At 34.0% G+C, this 19,614-nt stretch overlaps 1 protein-coding gene across 1 annotated transcript in view; it reads right to left on the reverse strand.

Moving 5' to 3' along the window:
• ZFC3H1 (zinc finger C3H1-type containing) overlaps positions 1–19,614 on the reverse strand; it is a 57,333-nt gene that overhangs the window by 24,776 nt on the left and 12,943 nt on the right. Inside the window, exons 3-14 of the mRNA XM_042782489.1 lie at positions 16,881–16,945; positions 13,953–14,151; positions 13,308–13,531; positions 10,646–10,769; positions 8,525–8,622; positions 5,946–6,155; positions 5,582–5,746; positions 4,401–4,538; positions 3,396–3,517; positions 2,838–2,987; positions 532–706; positions 159–290 (exon numbers count right to left, since the gene is read on the reverse strand). Coding sequence (XP_042638423.1) covers positions 159–290; positions 532–706; positions 2,838–2,987; positions 3,396–3,517; positions 4,401–4,538; positions 5,582–5,746; positions 5,946–6,155; positions 8,525–8,622; positions 10,646–10,769; positions 13,308–13,531; positions 13,953–14,151; positions 16,881–16,945 — 1,802 coding nt within the window. The remainder of the gene's footprint in view (positions 1–158; positions 291–531; positions 707–2,837; positions 2,988–3,395; positions 3,518–4,400; positions 4,539–5,581; positions 5,747–5,945; positions 6,156–8,524; positions 8,623–10,645; positions 10,770–13,307; positions 13,532–13,952; positions 14,152–16,880; positions 16,946–19,614) is intronic.

The raw sequence follows: 19,614 nt of genomic DNA on the forward strand, positions 1-19,614 counted from the left end.
TAAAAAAAAAAAAAAATTACTGTGGATGTCTTTTACAAAGCTTTGTCTTCTCTTTAAATTTGCAAAAAAACCTCTTAGTTATTTTATACATATCTTACCCTCAAAAGCATCACAAAAACTTCTATTTTCCAGAAATAAGAGTTGTACAAGCAACTTACTCCAAGACGATCTTGTTCCAGTTTACGTTTTCCTATTTCTTTACTAGCCACTGCCTTCGCACGAGCAAGCTCTTCTCCATACTTTAGAGTCAGAGCCTTTTTAACCGTAACACGTTGCTGAACTTTGTGAATCTGAAAACACAGGGATAATTCTAAGCATGTAAATGAAAGCCTTAGGCAAGAAAATATCTTATCCTTAAAGCAGTAGTTTTAGGGTATTCAACTGAAAATAAAAATATTCCAATATATACCTCAATGGAAAACTATATATACATATGAAACACATATTCTGAAGGCTTTAAGATTTTGTTTTATATAAAATTAGGCCCATAAATGTTAAGCAAGTATGAAACGATGATAAAAAAAATATTACTTGTTCCTGAAGCTTCTTCAAAAACATTCTGTTGACACTGAGAATTTTTTCAGTTGCCTGAAGCTGTTCTGTAAGTTTTGTAATCTTTGTTTCAGCATTTCGAACAGATTCTTTCTTCTTAGCTTCTTGTTGCACTAAATTTTTTAAGACAGATTCATCTTTCATCAAGAGAATCCTAATTGGGGGGGGAAAAAAAATCTTACCATTAGGAAAACTAGCCACTGACACCATCAAAATAAGAAAAAATTGCAAGATAGTCATTTAAAAACTTATCTATGATATGCAGATGGGAATATAACATATTTTTATGTTTCATCAAATCACACAGGCATTCAAATTCACATTGTCTATATTTTATGAAAACAACTATGAGTCTGATCTTAAAAAAATCACTTAACTCTGAATAATGGGAGCTACAGTTGAAAAGCTCACATCAACTGTTCACTGCTATAATTAATGTCACCAAATTGTACTTGAGAAGATGGTTGAAATGGCAAATATTTTTGTTACCCATATATTTTCCACAATTTTTTTAAAAATGTTAACCTTGGCAGGCTCTGACCCTATAATAAAGTATATTTAATTAACTTATAAACCTCTAACTCATTTTATCCAAAGTAAGGCAGATAAGGGTAGAAGGAAGACTAATTTCTAAACAATCATGCAGATGAGTAAACTTTTGCAGCTAAGAAGTAAAAATAGGACAAAAAGATAAAAATATGGATATAATTTAGATTTTCAACTTTTAAACTATTGACTATTACAGTTTAAAAAGGGAGGGAAGGGGAACTTCTTCAAAAGTTAAACACAGAACTACCATATTATCTAGCAATTCTATTCTTAGGTTATACACAGAAGAATTGAAAGCAAAGACTCAGATATTTGTCCACCAATGTTCAATGGAGCATTATTCACAACAGTCTAAAGGTAGAACCAGTCCAAGTGTCCATCAGCAGATGAAAAGTATACACATACAATGGAATATTAGTTAGCTATAGAAAGGAATGGAACTCTAAAATGGTGAAATATGCCAGGTAAAAAATTGACCAATATTATATGATTTCACTTAAATATCTAAAACAAGTAAACCCATAGGGACAAAAAGTACAGTGGTAGTTATCATAAGATGTAGGTAGGGAAGAAAGGATACAGAGTTTCTGTTTGGGATAATGAAAATATATGGACATACATGAAGTGATGGTTGTACAACACTGTGAATATAATTAATGTCCCTTAACCACACACTTAAAAATGGTTACAGTGGCAAATCTGATATATATTTTGCCACAATCATTTCTTTAAAAAAAAATTAAGCATCTTTTCTATAAAGATACCATGTTTGAATAGTTGTAAGTACTGATAACTAGAATGAAGCATACAAACAAACAATATGTGGTAGAGAGGATGGGATAGAAAAACACACATAAAGAATTACTTTTTGAAACTTTTCATTTGTTATGAAAGATTAAAGATACCAAAATTGAAGGAATTTATTTCAATCTCTTTTGTACAGATACTAGGTATCACTGATAATTTTGAAGATTTACAGTCACTATCATAGTTCATCTATGAGGTACATTTTTTGATCTCTAACCTCAGGACATGCCTGTAATCACTGAATGGGACTTTAATTGACAGCATGTTTTCTTTCTGAGTGCACAAAACAATGGCACATCTTAAATATAATGAAATATGGTACGCAGCTCAAGACAAGTATTACTCAAGACTGAAGACACATTTTGAAACCCCCTTTGAACAGCACAATTTTAGAAAACATGTAAGAAGTTTATGATCATGATCTGTACACTTCATGATAATACCATAATATGATCATGCATCTTATTCAACAGACTAGGTAGTGACTATTTTCACTATTAAAGCCCACCTCTAACAATAAAAATATGCTTCTATTAAAAGTATTGGAAAAAACATGCTAGTAGTTTTAAAGAAAATTCAAAAGAAGAGTTTCCTAAATGTTTTAACAATGGATAAACTATACATAAATCTGAAAGGAATATCTTTCCTTTATTTAAGGCACAATTTTTGCTTGGTATTTTATTCTAAAATCCTATTTTAAAAAAAAATAACCAACTGCCATTGAGCTGATTCTAACTCATGTTATGTACTTTGTATACAAAATTTTAAAAAAAAAACAAAAACCAAGACTTCTGTATTTCTACCAAGTGAAAATAAAAATTTGTAATCTTACAGCATGTTTAATAATAACAAACATCACAAAACTATATCCCAACTAATGTAAGAACAATTAGACACATAACAGTATGGATTCAAATAGTGAGGCTCACCTATGTTTTTTAAGTTTTGCTTCTGCATCTGTAACCTGTTTTGTAACCATTGCTATTCTGTTAATCCCATCAATTTCCACGTCAGAATTTGCTGGTGATGATGAGCTCGTCTTTAGCTGATCTGATTTAATTAAACGCTGTTTCTCACGACTAAAATAATCAATAAAGATGCATTATACCATTCCATAAATTGAAATTGTTTTTTTCACAAAATTTATTCTATTCCATAAAATAAAGTAAAAATATTAATTGTATTAACAATAAAAATATGAACAATATGCATGATCCACGCTGGCATTTTAAGTTGATAGCGTAGTTCTCTTTTTTTTCAGTGTTTTTATCTTTTTCTAAGCTGTTAACACCTCAGTGCATAACTGCATTCAAGATTATAGACAATCATCTGGCTCCCTCTCCTGGGTGAGTTATAAAAACATACACTCTGCATCTAGGATAAAACTGCATCACTCATTTCCCAATACCAATAAACTTTGTATTGACTAAAGGAAGTTTGGAAAATGGCACATTCCTTCAAAGCTAATTATATAAAATGCCACTTACTTGGCAATCTCTTCTTTTAATAATCTATATTCAATTTTCTTTTCTTCAGGCAAAGCTTCAGGTGTTCGCATAGGATCATTTTCTTTTTCAGATTTTGGGGGTACTTTGGGTTTTGAAGCTTGCTAGAAAACATTTGAAGTCAACCAGAACAATAACTTTCAATACCACCACACAGAATTATATTTTACACCATAACCCAGTTCACATTTATATTATTTCTAAATATAGGCAGTCTCCAACTTACAATGTATTCGAGTTATGATGAACCACACTTACAACCATCTGTTTTCTGTCTGTACATCTTATCATTAGTGGTGTGTCTTACATACAATGTTAAAAAGCATATCTGTAACTTCATATGTAATGTTTCCAAACCCGAAAGACAAATAAAAATCAGATTATAAAGACCCTGATAATAAAAGGCAATAATAATGGGGGGGGGGGATAGGTGTTTGAATTATGTCAGAACAGACTTACAACAAAGTTGTCAAAATGGAACCCCATCGTAAGTCGGAGACTACTTGTAACTGAGTATTTATCTTTATTATTTTCCTTTTCGATAAAAAAGAAAAAAGCTGATTGTTAGCTACCAAACTGCACAATCCACAAAGTAGTCAGGACCTACAGTTTGAAAAATAATAGATTTCTTAAATGACTACTGCAATAAGAATAGGGATAAAAGCTGTACTTAGATCATATAATTTAATAAAAACTGTTTTCTGGTAACATAATTTCAAAATGACATTAAATTCATTAGCACAGAGGACAATTATCCCCCAATTTTATATTTTGAAAAAGGAACTAGTCAACTGTAAACACAAAAGGAATATTTAGTCACTAAATTTATACTTGTTTCACTGTATATAATCCTGCCACCACAAACAAAGTATTTTCACAATTCATGTATTAAAATCTCTTATACTTAAGGCCTAATTTTTAGGAAAAATACACTTGCAAGACTGCAAACAAATCATCTTTCCTTTTACCTTTCATTACTGCACTTACCTCAGCAGTCCGTCTTGCTTCTTTAATCATAGACTCTAATCCACCAAAAACACTATTTGTTGACTTGGAAGCTTCTCCATCAGATTCACTATCATCAGAATCATTTAGTGTTACAACCACTGATTTATGTTTTGGAAGCTGCAAAGATAATATATTTGTCATTCTCCTTGACAAAAATATCTCTTTTCTTGGCTATACCACAATTAAATGCACAGCCTTTAACCTCTTTGAACTGTAATTTGTAAAAATAATAATGTCCAGGTAGAGAGTCTATATCGTTCCTTCTGGTTGTAACATTACATAATTAATTTTGTCACACTCCACAAATACTACTACATATATGATAAATACCTAAAATACTCTTAAAAAGTCTTTCAAGACACTACTACAGACACTACTATAATCACCTTCCTCATTTAAGTTTTATTTTCTCTAACTTTCTATATAAAATCATGATTCCATCTAAATTAACTAATTCCTTTATAGCAAAATAAAAATAATCTTAAAATAATTCTATATAATTAAAAACAAAACTTTTTCGTTTATGTGGTTACCTACGATGGACCAGGAGGCAAAGCTGGCATTCTTAACACAGGCAAGATTTTAATATGGCTTTGGTCTATTTATTATGCCTAGCCATTAGAAAACAAATTAGAGAGAAACTGTCACTGCAATCTCTTAATCATTAATAACACCATAAATGTTCTTCCCATTACAGTATACTCACTGATTTAAAAAAATAAGCAAAGTAAAACCAAAAAAAGGAGAAAGCAAAAATATACAATTTTCTAAAACTGACTACAGAAAAGATGGAAAATTTGAATGGACTAATTTCTATAGAGAAAAAACTAAAGAAAGGGGAAAGTAAATCATTCTGATGAGAATAATGCTTCCCCAAAAGCATTATCACCAAACTCTACAGTTTTCCAATGAAGAAGGCAGCAGCTTTCATCATTTATAAACTAAAAAGTTATAAATAATACATATAAAAACTTATACAATAACACACACACACACACGTGTGTGTGTATATATATACATATATACACGCACGCACACATACACACACACACACACACACATATTAGAGGGTAGGGAAGAAAAGGACAGCAAAATTTCGTACAAATTTCTCACAAGTTATTCAAATAACAGTAGCATTAAATACTTTTGTTTGTTTTTACCGAGATCACGGTTCGTGGAAGACGAGGTCCTCTGTGAAACTTTGGATTCTGTATCCTGGGCTGAGATACTGTATTAATACTGACTATTGATAAATTGTTTCTTGGCACAGGCTGTGAATTGTTCAGAACTGGAGGTGAAGGTGGGTCACTATTACTAGATGTTTCCTAAATCGAGAGAAGACAGAAAACAGTTTTAAATTTAAAAAGGTTCTGTAATCTTTAAAAGTCTTGAGAGCAAATTAGTACTAAGACTTAACCCTTCTTTGCTGAAAAGCCCAATGAATCCCAAATAAGCAGTGAAAAACATGGCTACTCTAAAACGAAGCTCAAGATCACCACCTAGAGGTCAAAGTGTCTAAATTACCTCTGGCTTAAAAGCTCGTTTATTTGCTAGAGATTTAAGTAACTCTTCGCGAAGCAGCATTTCTTCCTCCTCTTCTTCGTCTGCAAAAGGTGGCTTTGGAGGCTGTTCTGGATCTTCAGGTGGGAGAGGTGGAAGAGGTGGTGGAGGAGGTAGAGGTTCAAGAGAAACACACAAGCCTTCCATATAAGGCTGGCTCAAAGGTGGCACAGACTAGTTATTTTTAAAAAAGAAGAGACAATAATTACTTTGCAAATTTTATTAACTCCAAATGCTTATCTCTGGAACAATATTAACTTAGGAAATGGTAAAATTTAGGTTCTTATTTTAGCTGTAAGTATAAGTGAACTAAGTGTACTGTAAAACTCAAAACTAACTCAGAATTCTATCTTTACCATGAAAAAAAGTTATTATTTCTGGAATTGAAAAAAAAAAATTGAAATGTTTAATTTATGAACTTCAAGGTAACTATGAAATCTTTTTAATTGCTATTCTTATCTCATTTAGCATTCTAGAAGATACAGGACTCAAATTATACGAAATCTTTCCCTCTACACAATCAAAAAATTAAACCCACAGCCTTCTAGTCAATTCTGACTCATAAAAACCCTATAGGACAGAATGGAACTGCCACACAGAGTTTTCCAAGGAAACTTTGGAAATCATTAGGAAGGGGTCTACCACATCTTTTTTTCTATGGAGCAGCTGGCAGGTTTCAACTCCTGACCTTTTGATTAGCAGCTGAGCCCTTTAACCACTACTACCAGGGCTCACTTTCCCTCTAGAGGTTGTTGTTGTTGTTGTTGTTATTTGCCATCGAGTCGGCCCCAACTCATAGCGACCCCTCCTTGGGTTTCCGAGGCAGTATCACTACGGAAGTAGGATTGCCCAACCTTCCTTCCAAGGAGTGGCTGGTGGGTTTGAACCACCAGCCTTCTGGTGAGCAGTCAAGTGCCATAGGCACTATGCTACCAGAGCTCCCTCTAGATAGTTACCTGGAAATAAGTAGACCTAGACCTATAGAAGGAAACTGGTGGCGTAGTGCCTAAAGCAACTGACTGCTAAACAGAAGCCTGGTGCTTCAAACCCACCAGCCACTCCTCGGAAGGATGGGCAATCTACTTCCCTAGTGATACTGCCTCGGAAGCCCAAGAAGGGGTTGCTATGAGTCGGATCCGACTCAACGGCAGTGAATTTGGTTTTTTTGGTTTTGACCTATAGAAAATCAGGGAGCTCTGGTGGGGTAGTGTCTAAGGCATGTGACTGCTAACCAGAAGGCAGGTAGTTCAAACCCACCAGTCACTCCTAGGAAGGAAGGTTGGGCAATCTACTTCCATAGTGATACCACCTCAGAAACCCAAGGAGGGGTTGCTATGAGTCGGATTCAACTCAATGGCAGTGAGTTTGGTTTTGGTATAGAAAATCAAGAGCATATAATATTTAAGTAAAATCTTAAAGAACTAAGTGTCAAGAAGCATCATCACAAATCTTTTAAATCCTTCACATAGCTTTTTTGAAATAATCTCTAAAGGAAAATTACTTTATAGAAATTTCTGATTTTGGATAAATTTTGCTACAAAGATCTTTCAGTATTTCTCTCGCCATTTAGCTCACTCATTCTCCATTTCCCAAAAGAAAACATCTCCATTTGTTTCTAGTCTCTCTGCTCCTCAAGATTATTCTCATCATGTTTCCTAGGAGGACACAAAATGTTTACCTAGGACCAGTGAAATGGCTAGGTTCCCTCTTACCTATTGAGATACTCAGTTTAGTCTCAAGATACTTTCAAACCTACAAATAACTTCATTATTTCCACTTTATCACTCTCCCCTGGTGCTAGTTTCTCCCCTCTCTTTTCTATAGATGGGGGATGGGTATGCAGTTCACCTACGAGGAAAATAGGGAAAAAGAAATCAACTTCCACAGGTTATCTCTCTCTTTGGCTTGTTTTTTAAGTGAAAAATGACTGCATATTCATCAAAAGAGAAGAAAGGAGAGTTAACTTTTGGAAGCATTCTTAAATCTCTCAAACAGTAAATAATTCTTATTGTTTTGGATTAAACTGAGAGACTACACGCTGAGAAGCAAAAAAGAAGAGACAAACAAACATGCCAGGTACTGAAAGAATTAAAAAAAAAAAAAAAGATTGCTGTTGTTGTTATGTGCCGTCAAGTCAGACCCAACTCAAAGCAACCCCTCCGTGGGTTTCTGAGATGGTATCACTATGAAAGTAGATTGCCCAATCTTCCTTATGAGGAGTGACTGGTGGGTTTGAACCACCAGTCTTCTGGTTAGCAGTCAAGTGCCTTAGGCACTACGCTACCAGAGCTCCTCCCAAAAAGATTAGCTATGAAAAATCTACCCAATAGATAGCCTGCTAAAAATAACCAACTGTTTATTCTATAAATTTCATAGCTTTTATTTTTGGTGAGCAATTCTGATTTTCAAAGCCTTCTTTAAAGCTAATCATTCATTAATTACATGTCAGTTTTTCAAACATCCTAGAAAAGACAGGTAACAAATTAAAAAGACAAAAGACAACAAGAAAAGTTTCTTAAAATTCATTATCAATTTAGACTTACAGAAACCTGAGGTGGTGGAGGCAAAGAAATAGATGATGTTGGGGAAAAATACCCCAATGAACATTCAGAGAAAAATGGTGGTTGCACCGGTGAATGAGCTGTTAAAAAAAAAATTTAAAACTGTGAGAGTTTAATAAAAATGTTTCAGTAGGAAAAATTAAATGTTAGGTATGATGGAAGAAATATAAACACATCTATATAGAGTGCACTTTTGATTTTATCAAACTCCGGTAATATCTTTAACCTCTACAAGACTATCTCTTTTATTTATTTATTTTTAAATTTATATTGTGATTTGGGTGAAAGTTTACAAAGCAAATTCACTTTCCATACAGCAATTCATACATTTTATTTCATGGCATTGACTACAATCCCCACAACGTAACAGCTCTTTCCCACTTCCTCCCTGTAGTTACCCCTTCCCCGTGTTCTTCTTTCCTATGCATTCCTGCCCCAAGCCATCTCCTTGTGCAAATACTGACCTTCTGTTCTTCCATGACTGATCATTTTAAAGAGTGTATGTACCTGGTGTAAATGTTCACCCAATATGCCAATCTACTATTTGGCTGGAAGCCACAGGAGTGAGTTCAATTCCAGGCCTAAAGGGTAACTAGAGGCCATAGTCTCAGGGGTCTCACTAGGTTCTATCAGACCAGCAAACCTGGTTTATTTTATGATATTGTGTTTTGTTCCACACTGTTCTCCCACTCTATCCAGAATCTCCTACACTGATCCCTTTCTGATTAGGTTGACAGTGGTAGCCAGGCACCATCTAGTTCTTCTGGTTTCATGGTCACATAGGCTAAGGTTCACATGGTCCACTAGTCCCCTGGACTAATTATTTTCATGTGTCTTTGGTTTTCTTCATTCTTCTTTGCCCCGGATAAGGAAAGACCAATTATTATATCTAAATGGCCACCTGAAAGCTTTTAAGATCTCAGGTTTACTACTCAACAAAGTAGGATGTATAACAACGCTTATGTGTAGTATGTCATGCCAATTGAGCTTAATGCTCCCTGTGACCATTGTCCTGAGCCCACAGGTCCAACAACTTGCTTCATGAGACTACCTCTTATCTCTTTAAATTGCCCTTATATCATCAAATAGACATACACTTAAGCTAGCATTTAGACCTTCAAAGCTCTATACTTAGGTTCCACTTTTGATAGGGAACAGAATAGGAAAGGCTACAAATTTAATTATTTTTTAAAGAATAATTAAAAAAAAAATTCCAAAGGATTCTGCACAACAGAGCGGCTAACAGAAGGAAAGAGTGACATGATGACTCCACTCTTCCTCTCATGTGGAGCAAAGAAAGCGAAGCAATGGAACTACACAAATAGTGAAAGAGACAGAGATGAAAAGCACTTACTGTATCTTATCAATAAGATGGTCTTTCTGACATTTTAATAACTCTTAAAGTTACAAATGATCCATCTCAATGCAAAATGCATTCTATTAACAGCCTAACCTCATATGTTTTAAATAGTGAAAGAATAAGTCTCTCACAGCCAGTCATCCCTGATCATCAAATCTCTGGTTCTCAAAGGTAAGAGCCAAATCCTAAGATGTGCAACTTTACTGAGGTACAGACCTGATCAGTTCTAACCAGCCTTTCCTGAAACGCTACTCCCATCATTTTCCATCTCTAAATTCCTACAATTTATTATCACTGAAAGGATATAGGAAGCCTAAAAGCTAGAAAGATTACTTTTTTTTTCCTTCACTAAAAAAGAAAGTATCTTGGATATAAAGATACTTAAAAAATCAAAGTTTTTGTGTGTGTATTTTTTTTTAATCAAAATTTTTGTTTTCCTAAGAGCAAAGTTCTTATCTTTCTCATAATCTTCACTTTTTCAGTCAAACAATTAACAGTAAAGTTAAAAAAAAAATTTTAAGGCTGTCTAAACAAATACTTGGAAATAAAGGATAATGTTACATATTTGGAGTCTATTCCCCAAGTATTTACAGAACCAAATAATGTCTAGGGTTGCACATAACGAAAAAGGAAATCTCACTTCTATTACTATTACACATTTCTTTACAAGGGTTGGGTAGCTAAGTGATCATGATCTATTCAATAATTATGCATACACAAATGTTCCACATTTGGGCTTTTACCTGGAGAATTGGTTTCACTATCTGTATCCATAGCAACTTCTTCATAGTTATCATACTGATAAATGCCTCCTCCACTATCAGTAGGTTGCTTATCTAAGGATCGCCTCAGGTCAGGATCTGAAGACTAAGTATACAACAAGTGTTTTTAGTTTCAAAGCACTTTGTCTTAAGCTCTTCCTCAGTAGAAATCAGAAAACAATTGATAGTTATCGTCTAGGGAATAGTATCAAAGATCATAGTGGTCTAGTTAGATGTGCCTATCTTATTTGGGAAATTCCATTTATATGACAAATACCACTATGGTTAACATTGTATAACTGCAAAACCAGATAGATGAATGGAACATAGTAAGTATTATCTAAGACAAGTGAAATCTCTCACAGTTAGCTAAACGACTAAGTAATTAGCTGTTCCTTTATAAGACAACACCAAGCTCTTGAACATTTGATGACCTGTTATCAATAAGAAACTAAATGAATAAATGCAAGTTTTATTTCATCAAGAGTATATTTAGAATATTTTTTTAGAATCCAGTAACATCAATTTTAGCTTTATTAATAAATTACTATAATGTATTAATGACATTAATTAATCATTAATAAATTGATAGCTAAATATTAGAAAATCTGAGTCAATGTGTTTTGATATATCTATTGTTTTATTACAAACTAAAAACTAGCCAAATCTATCTGTAATGGAGATAAAAGCTAATGTACAAATAATTCAGTAATTATCTCTAGAAAGTCTATCAAAGTATTTGTTAAAAGTTCTAAGTATGATTATTTATATTTCTTGCCTAAACAAATCCAAGACACTCTGGTGGTGCCATGTTTAAGGCATTTGGCTACTAACTAAAAGGTCGGCAGTTTGAACCCACCAGATGCTGCACAAGAGAAAGAGGAGGCAGTCTGCTTCTGTAAATATTTACAGCCTTAGAAACTCTATGGGGCAGTTCTACTTTATCCTATCAGGGGTGCTCTAAGCCAGAATCAACTCAATGGCAATGGTTTTGAAGTTTTGTTTTTTTTTAGGGGGGGAGCAAATCTAACTCCTAATTCCCTCCAATTAAAGAGCTTTTACACTTTAATAGCTACCTATTCTTGAAGTTCAGTGTGCATTCTGTAAGGTCAAAATTCTGAAAACTGTCACTGATAACAGCAGTAGATCAAAAGCTAACTGCCAGTTTACTTTGTGACACCATCCATAAGACCATGACTTGGTCATTAGCAATGACTTATATACAATAAAATGCTCAACAAGTACCTGAAAATATAGACATACATGCTACTACATGATTCATATATGACACTACTGTATGTTTTAATGTTGTTGTTGTTGTTGTTATGTGCCGTTGAGTCAGCCCTGACTCATAGCGACCCCTCCTTGGGTTTCCGAGGCAGTATCACTACGGAAGTAGGATTGCCCAACCTTCCTTCTGAGGAGTGGCTGGTGGGTTTGAACCGCCAGCCTTCTGGTTAGCAGTCAAGTGCTTTAGCCACTATGCTTAATAGCATTCTTTAAAATAGTCCTTACCAATTAATTTGGCACTTGCACTGCAGATTCTACATTACTAAGCCATGAAAAACAAACGAAATTTTGCCCTGGTACTTAGGAAATGCTATTTTTGGAATAAATTCTCACTACAATGTAGTAATCCTACTTATGCTTAAACAGAAAATGATGGAAAGGCTAAAAAATTTTCACTGACCATACTTTTAGTCTTCCATTTCTTCTACTTCTAATATCTATGATAATAAAAGACTCATTCCCACTTACAACCTATCACCCTCTCCTCCAAAAGAATTACATAATAAGCTATATCTAACATAAAGGAGCCACAGTGATGCAACGGTTAAGCACTCAGCTGCTAACTAAAAGGTTGGTGTTCAAACGTACCTAGCAGCTCCATGGGAAAAAGACCTGGCAATCTGCTCCCATAGTGATTCTAGGCAGTCCCAGGGTTACAACAAGATGTGTTCCTACTTCTATCTTTAAAAATTTGTAGATTAAGTCAAACCAGATCCATACAGTTCTTATTTAGCCTTACTTTAGTGAAAGAAAAAGGAGCTCTGGTGGCACTGTGGTTAAAACACTGGGCTGCTAACCCAAACGTAGGCAGTTCAAACCCACCAGACACACCATGGAAGAAAGATGATGCAGTCTACTTCCATAAAGATTTACAGCTTTGGAAACCCAATGGGGGTCACTGTGAGTCGGAACTGACTCGGGGACTGTTGGTGGGTTAGTGCAAGAAAAAGCATGAAGTGTTTTCATTGATTTAAGAGATGCACATGCAGCAAGTGAAGGAGACTGTGACAAAGAATTTGTTAAAGCAGGAGTTGGTTCAATCTTTTCAAAGTGAGGGCAATAATACATAACATTAAAGGACAAAGGAGTGTCTGTCTGTAAGTCGGATGTTTGTAATCCAGGGAACTGCCTGTACAGCCTAGAAAACCCTATAGGGCAGCTCTCTTCTGTCACATGGAGTCACTATGTGTCAAAATCAACTCAGTGGCACCTAAGAAAAACATCAAATATATTTATATTTTTTAGTTGGCTAAATCTATGAAGTAAGACTGTAAGTACACTTAAATTTGAGTAATGTCTTAATTTTATTTTTAATATATGCTATTGCTTTGGATAAAATTCTTGCATTCCTTACTTTACTTCTTGATCTCCTTTTCCCACCAACTAATTTCATGAATCGATTGTACTGCTCTTCCTGATTTGAGAGATCACGAATTTTCCTGATTTCTTCTTCTCTCTTCCTTCTCTCTTCTTCTTCAGCTTGTTTCCTCTGATCCTCTTCTTTCTGTCTTTCTTGTTCTTTTTGTTGCTGCAGTTTTTTCCATGCCTTTGTTTGCTGCTTTCGCAATGCTTGTTTAGCTTTAAATGAAAAATACAGAAATATCAGTATATTGCAATTTTAGAACTCTCCAGGAGGTAAAAGGAAAAGAGCTTTAAAAATTATTTTCATTATCATAAGTCTTTTATCATTGCTTTAAGTTCTGTTTATACAGGACTGTCCTCCACTTCTGGAAACTCTGATGGCGCAGTGCCTAAGACATGACTGCTAATCAGAAGGCTGGCAGTTAAAACCTACCAGCCACTCCTCAGAAGGAAGGTTAGGCAATCTACTTCCACAGTGATACTGCCCTGGAAACCCAAGGAGGGGTCACTATGAGTCAGATTCAACTCGACCACAGTTTTTTTTAGTAATTTCCCAAACTCAAAATTTTCAGAATTAAAATCTAGAAACTATACTGACATATGAAATCAATGAAAAGAATTTAACAGAAATGATCACCTGTAGTGCTAACTTTTTTGGCCGAATGCGTTTTTGTACTGGTTTTAATTTTTTGCTGCACAGTTTTTGTCTTGGTCAACTTTTCTTTGCTTTCTTTCATCACCTGCTGTTCTTTTTGTTGCCATTTTTTACTAGCTGACTGAAGAGCCAAAAGACGAAGCTGTAATTCAGATAGCTCCTCTTCATCTTCACCAAGTTTCTTTAAGAAAAGAAAAAACTTCATTATTTGACCTTAAACATTTTACCAACTGATAAAACTTTTTTATAGATAAGAATTTAGTTTTAAGACAACTATTTAAAAGACAAATATACAAGTAGTAAGGACACCAAGTTACTTACCATTGCCTAACACTCTAATTCAGTCCCTATGATAGAAACAGAAGATCAATCTGTGTCCCTGAAGAGGCATTCCACTTATGTTCCATTTTGCTTGGTTTATAAGCAAAATTACAGTATGTTCATACTACGAATTAGCAATTTATAGGAAGGTTAGAGGTAAGGTTGCGTAATTTCCCATACATGACTCATGTCACATCCTTTGATGTGAATTTATGACATCAACTGGCAATTATACATGCCACATGAACAATTACAACTGAAAACTATAGCAACATGGCTAAGGGAAGGGTATTCACAAACTTACAAAATTATTTCTTGTAATGAAATGCTCAGATTCCATAATTGTGTGATTTATTAGCATCACAAGTAATCCAGCAAACAGGTATCTTAAATATCAAGACTCAAATTTATAAGTTTTCTTTCTATATTTTTTAATTATTTAAATTATTAAAGGAAAAAAATCTGTAAAGATTTGTTTAATTTGAACAATGTCTTCTAGAGCTACAGATAATTATTTATCTGAATATTTGAAATAGTGTTAACACCCAGACTTTTCTTTAGCAATGCTAAAATAAGGCATATTAAAAGCAGATGTCTGATAACTGTTTTCAAAATGAAATAAATTCTTAATTTTCATTGTACCTTTTTTTGAGATAATTTAAAAAATTAATCTATTCTTCAAATTCACCTAAAATATAACACTAAAAATGCCAAACTACCTAAGCAGAGGTTCTTAATTGAAGTTCATGGATTTTAGGGAAGAAGGGGGAGGATTCCTTAGCCTCCTCACCCCTGAAGTTAAATGCAAAATTGTGTGTTTCCTCCTGTGTGTGTGTGTGTGTGTGTGTGAGGGTAAGGGGGAGTCAAGAGAGTGCAAGACTCCAAAAGGTTAAGGCCCACTTATCTTTTTCTTATAAATGAATAGGATCACATTTACCCCCTAAAATCCAATTAAATTATTTCTATTCTTAAGAATGAAATAGCAATTCTTACATAGTGATTTCCCCTTAATAGGAACTACTATAAATCCCTAACTGAACTATCAATACATACTTTTAGTACTTCAATTTAACCAAACAAGGATACAATTACCCCTCCCCCGTTGAGAAATGTATGTAAAGAATGAGTTTAAATTTTAACATGATTCCTTTTTTGTCAAGTCACTTATCATATCCTATTGCTTGGTTGAAGTTCTATAGCTGTGCTGTCAACTATGACAGCAATGAGCTACATGTGGCTAATAAATTTAAATTAGCTAAAATTAAGTGTTGAACTCAGTCATATTAACCACATTTCAAGTGCTATTAATAGTCATACATGGCTAATGATACCAATATTGGAGACCACAGACTCAGAAAATTTCCACTATCATGGAAATATCCTGTTGGGCAGTGATAATCTAGAGTTTAACAAATAGAAAGATGTCAATACTATTCATGAAAACTTAAAAGTCTTTGATTATTTTTTCCAACAACTTCTTTTTGGACAAGAGCAAGAAACCATTGATTCTGTCCCATGATTATATGCTACTTCAATAACCTTGAACTAGGTGTCAGAGAAGCTCATTTAATTCCTTGCCCTGACACTTAGTACCTATGTAACTTTAAGCAAGTCACTTAATCTATTCAAATGAATTTTATTTGTAAAACATGAATGTCAACTTAATTCATAGGATTATTGTGATGATATTCAAACAAACACACAAATATATATATACACACACATATATTTTATATATTTATATACACAGGCATATAATCATTGTATATTATTGAATTATTATTCCAAAATTCAGGACCATCTTTTTCCTAAAGATCCAAGGTCTCTGGAATATTTTCATTTACTCATAAAAAAATAATTGAAATTTCATCTCAACAGAAGAATAAAGGGAAGGCTTAGATTATTAAGTTCTAACCACTTGTCAGATACAGTTCTTGATCTTTCTGTACTCTACCCTACTAAAGGTTCAAAACAACACAGAGAACAGAGGAAAAAAGAGGCAAGCAAAAGCTAAATAGGTGGCACAGGTCACTCAGCTAATAAGAGGAAGAGCTGGAACTGGGTAACAGGTCAAGATCGATCTAACTGCAAAGCTAATCTCCAAAAATACAGGAAAAGAAAATCTCTGAATCAAAATGAAAAGTTACAATTAAAAAAAAAAAGAATCATCTATAGATATATATAGGAGCTCTGGTAGCATAGTGGCTAAGGCACTTGACTGCTAACCAGAAGGCTGGCGGTTCAAATCTACCAGCCACTCCTCGGAAGGAAGGTTGGGCAATCCTACTTCCGTAGTGGTAACTGCCTCGGAAACCCAAGGAGGGGTCGCTAGGAGTCGGGGCCGACTTGACGGCACATAACAACAACAATAGATATATATAAAATTTCAATTAAACATTTGCAGAACGCAAGGAAAAAGATTCAAAGACATCCTTCCAAATTTTCTTATCTTTAAGACTTATGTACAATAAGGATACAACAATGATGAAAAAAATGAGTACAAAACAAGACAAAATTTCCCTTTTAAAAGAATAATGTAGTACAAGAATCAGTCTTACAGATAACCCATCCCACAGAAAAGGATCTTACCTTTTCAGACAAAATATCAGAAGTACTAATTCTTCTTGTTAAATTTTGTTCTTTATCTTCTAATCCTTTAAAATAAAATAGCATCTTTGAATGTTCTAAAACATAAGTCACAATCTTAAATAAAATAATGTTACATATTATTTAGTAATAATTATTTTAAAGAATTTCATTGAAGGGTCTCATTCTCTCAATTGTCAACCAAAGGAATGTCTATTAGAAAGAATGAAAATCTAATCTCATATCAGCCTCATTTCTGCAAGTTATGAGGCAAAATGATTCAAAATATTAAATAACTAAAACTACACTTTGATAAAATGACCTCTGAACTAAAAATAATTATTTCAAAAGAGAACAGAACTGTACAGAGTGGATAGACAAGAAACAAAGCTTCATTACTAAACAGATAATAATCCATACTTACAGAATGAAACGCTTGTCTCCTCTGAAATTGAAAATTTATTCAACATTTAGATATTGTATTAGAGTTGTAGTCCTCTAGCTAGAAAAGCATAGTAGTAGTAGTTTTTAAATATCAACAAAATTAAGTCCATTCACACATATGACATTTTTCCAGAATTCTAATCTTGGGTCCAGATTTTTGATGCAATAGTTTACAAAACCTTACATTTATATATTATCTGAATCTATACCAGCTCTACAAATCACAATGAAATTAGAGCAAATTACAATAGTATTGAGATACTAATTTCTGTAGTTGAAACAGGTAATTCAAGAGAATCTTTCTTCAAGATGACACAACTGAAAGTTGCCAAGGCAGGATTCAAACTAGCTCTTAACTCAAAGTTTAGTGTTTTTTCCACAACAACACATCTGCTGGTGTTCCAAACATACTAATTTGATTGCTAAGAGGGCCTACTGGTAAAAGAATAGGCATCTTATTCAATGACTAGAGAAATTACTAATGAAGTGCTTTAGACTAGAAAAATACAAGACAACTACCAAAAGCTGAGGTTCATTAGTTCTTTGATGCTTGCTTCAGAAACTTGAATTTGTTGCAATATGAATCATGTATCAGGAAACAATTGAGCACAGCACAAATTTCACATTGCTTATGTGCCATTTTGTCCTCTAGAATTAAGAAAATGCAGAAAAGTGCACCCAGGTGAACCCAAACACTTACTTCAACAGCTACTAGCTACCTCAGTTATAACTTAATGTCTGACTGCAGATAATCCTCCTCCCACTACTTCACAAGCTACAACCCTTCTACTTCTACAAACTTGCTTCAGATCTTTTTAAGGATAAAATGCCATATTATTGTATCTTTTCAGTTTATTTTTCTAAACAATTTAACATGTAAAACTGCTGTACCTTTTTTTTTAGGTTCCCATCTTTTTTCTTAATGTACCAGTTGCAAAGTTTTTGAGTGCTATCCCTCTAGCTCCCAGTTTCTCCATAGGTCCTATGGTTTTTATTGTGCAATTGTACAGTGTAGTGATATTTTAGGAATGCGTATGTCATGTTATAGCAAAACTAACTGTACTTCAAAGAACACCAGAATAGTAATAACTGTTATAATCAACAGGGAAAAGAAAAAAAATGACAAGCAGCCTTCCACTAATAAATACAGAAAACATTAAACTTTCCTCCTACGTGAGAAACCTATGAATTCCACGAAGCCATGAAAAGCCTACTAGTTGATCAGATCTCTCTCATATAAAAGAGGTGGCAGCACCTCCCTTAAGGTACCAATTAACCTGAAAGGTACCTCATGAGTAAAATGCTACCTTAAAAACAAGCACAAGTCATAAATTTCAGAAATAAATCTAAATTTACACAAAGATTATAAATGCAGGTTATTGCTTAATTGACCAGACATGTAGTTAGGCACCATTCTCTACTGTGATCATTGTCATGAGCCTCTATAATAAAATTATTTTAATTCTTACTCAAAATTAGAATTGGTCTTGTGCAGTTATGCAGAACTTAAAAAATTATTAGGCTAAACTGGAGATAGGGTCAGCAGCATACAGGTAGTAGTTAAAATCATAAGCAATGAGAATACTCCAAGAGGATGGAACACAAAGGGTATCAACAGTTGAAATGTTACAAATACAAAATAAGTAACAAAAAGACAGAAAAGGAAAATCAGAAAGTTTTAAGAAAACTCAGATGCATATGGTATCACAAAAACCAGAAAACTAGGATAGAAAGAAAAACGTCTAATGTTATTACATACAGAGCATTCTACCCCCTATACATTAATCTCAATAGGGCAGCCAGAACAATCCTTTGAAAGAAAACAAAACTTAACGTCAGTCTTTTGCTCAAAACTCAACAGCTCCCCATTTCACTTTGGAAAAACCAAAGTTCTTACAAAGTTCTACAAGTTCTACCCAAGCTGTTACCTCTGCCTTTCTCTTTCCCACTATTCATCCCCCATCTCCTCCTTAGTAGCAAAACACTTATTTTTTCTCAATTCTGCCCTTCTGCCTTATTGTCAGTAGTTTAGTGATTCTCACATTTTAGCATGCACCAGATAGGAAGGCTTGTTAAATACAGATTGCTGGGCCCTATTTCCAGAGTTTCTGATTCAGTATATCTGAGTTAAAAAAACAAAACCAAGACCCTGTGTATTACTGCATGTGCTCTTTTAAAAAATCACCTATCTAAAACCAAACTGTTGTTGTTGTTGTTGTTATGTGCCGTCGAGTCAGCCCTGACTCATAGCGACCCCTCCTTGGGTTTCCGAGGCAGTATCACTACGGAAGTA

This window comes from Orycteropus afer, unplaced genomic scaffold (assembly GCF_000298275.1).
Source record: "Orycteropus afer afer isolate SDZICR_OR568_19922 unplaced genomic scaffold, OryAfe1.0 scaffold00339, whole genome shotgun sequence".
NCBI lineage: Eukaryota > Metazoa > Chordata > Mammalia > Tubulidentata > Orycteropodidae > Orycteropus > Orycteropus afer.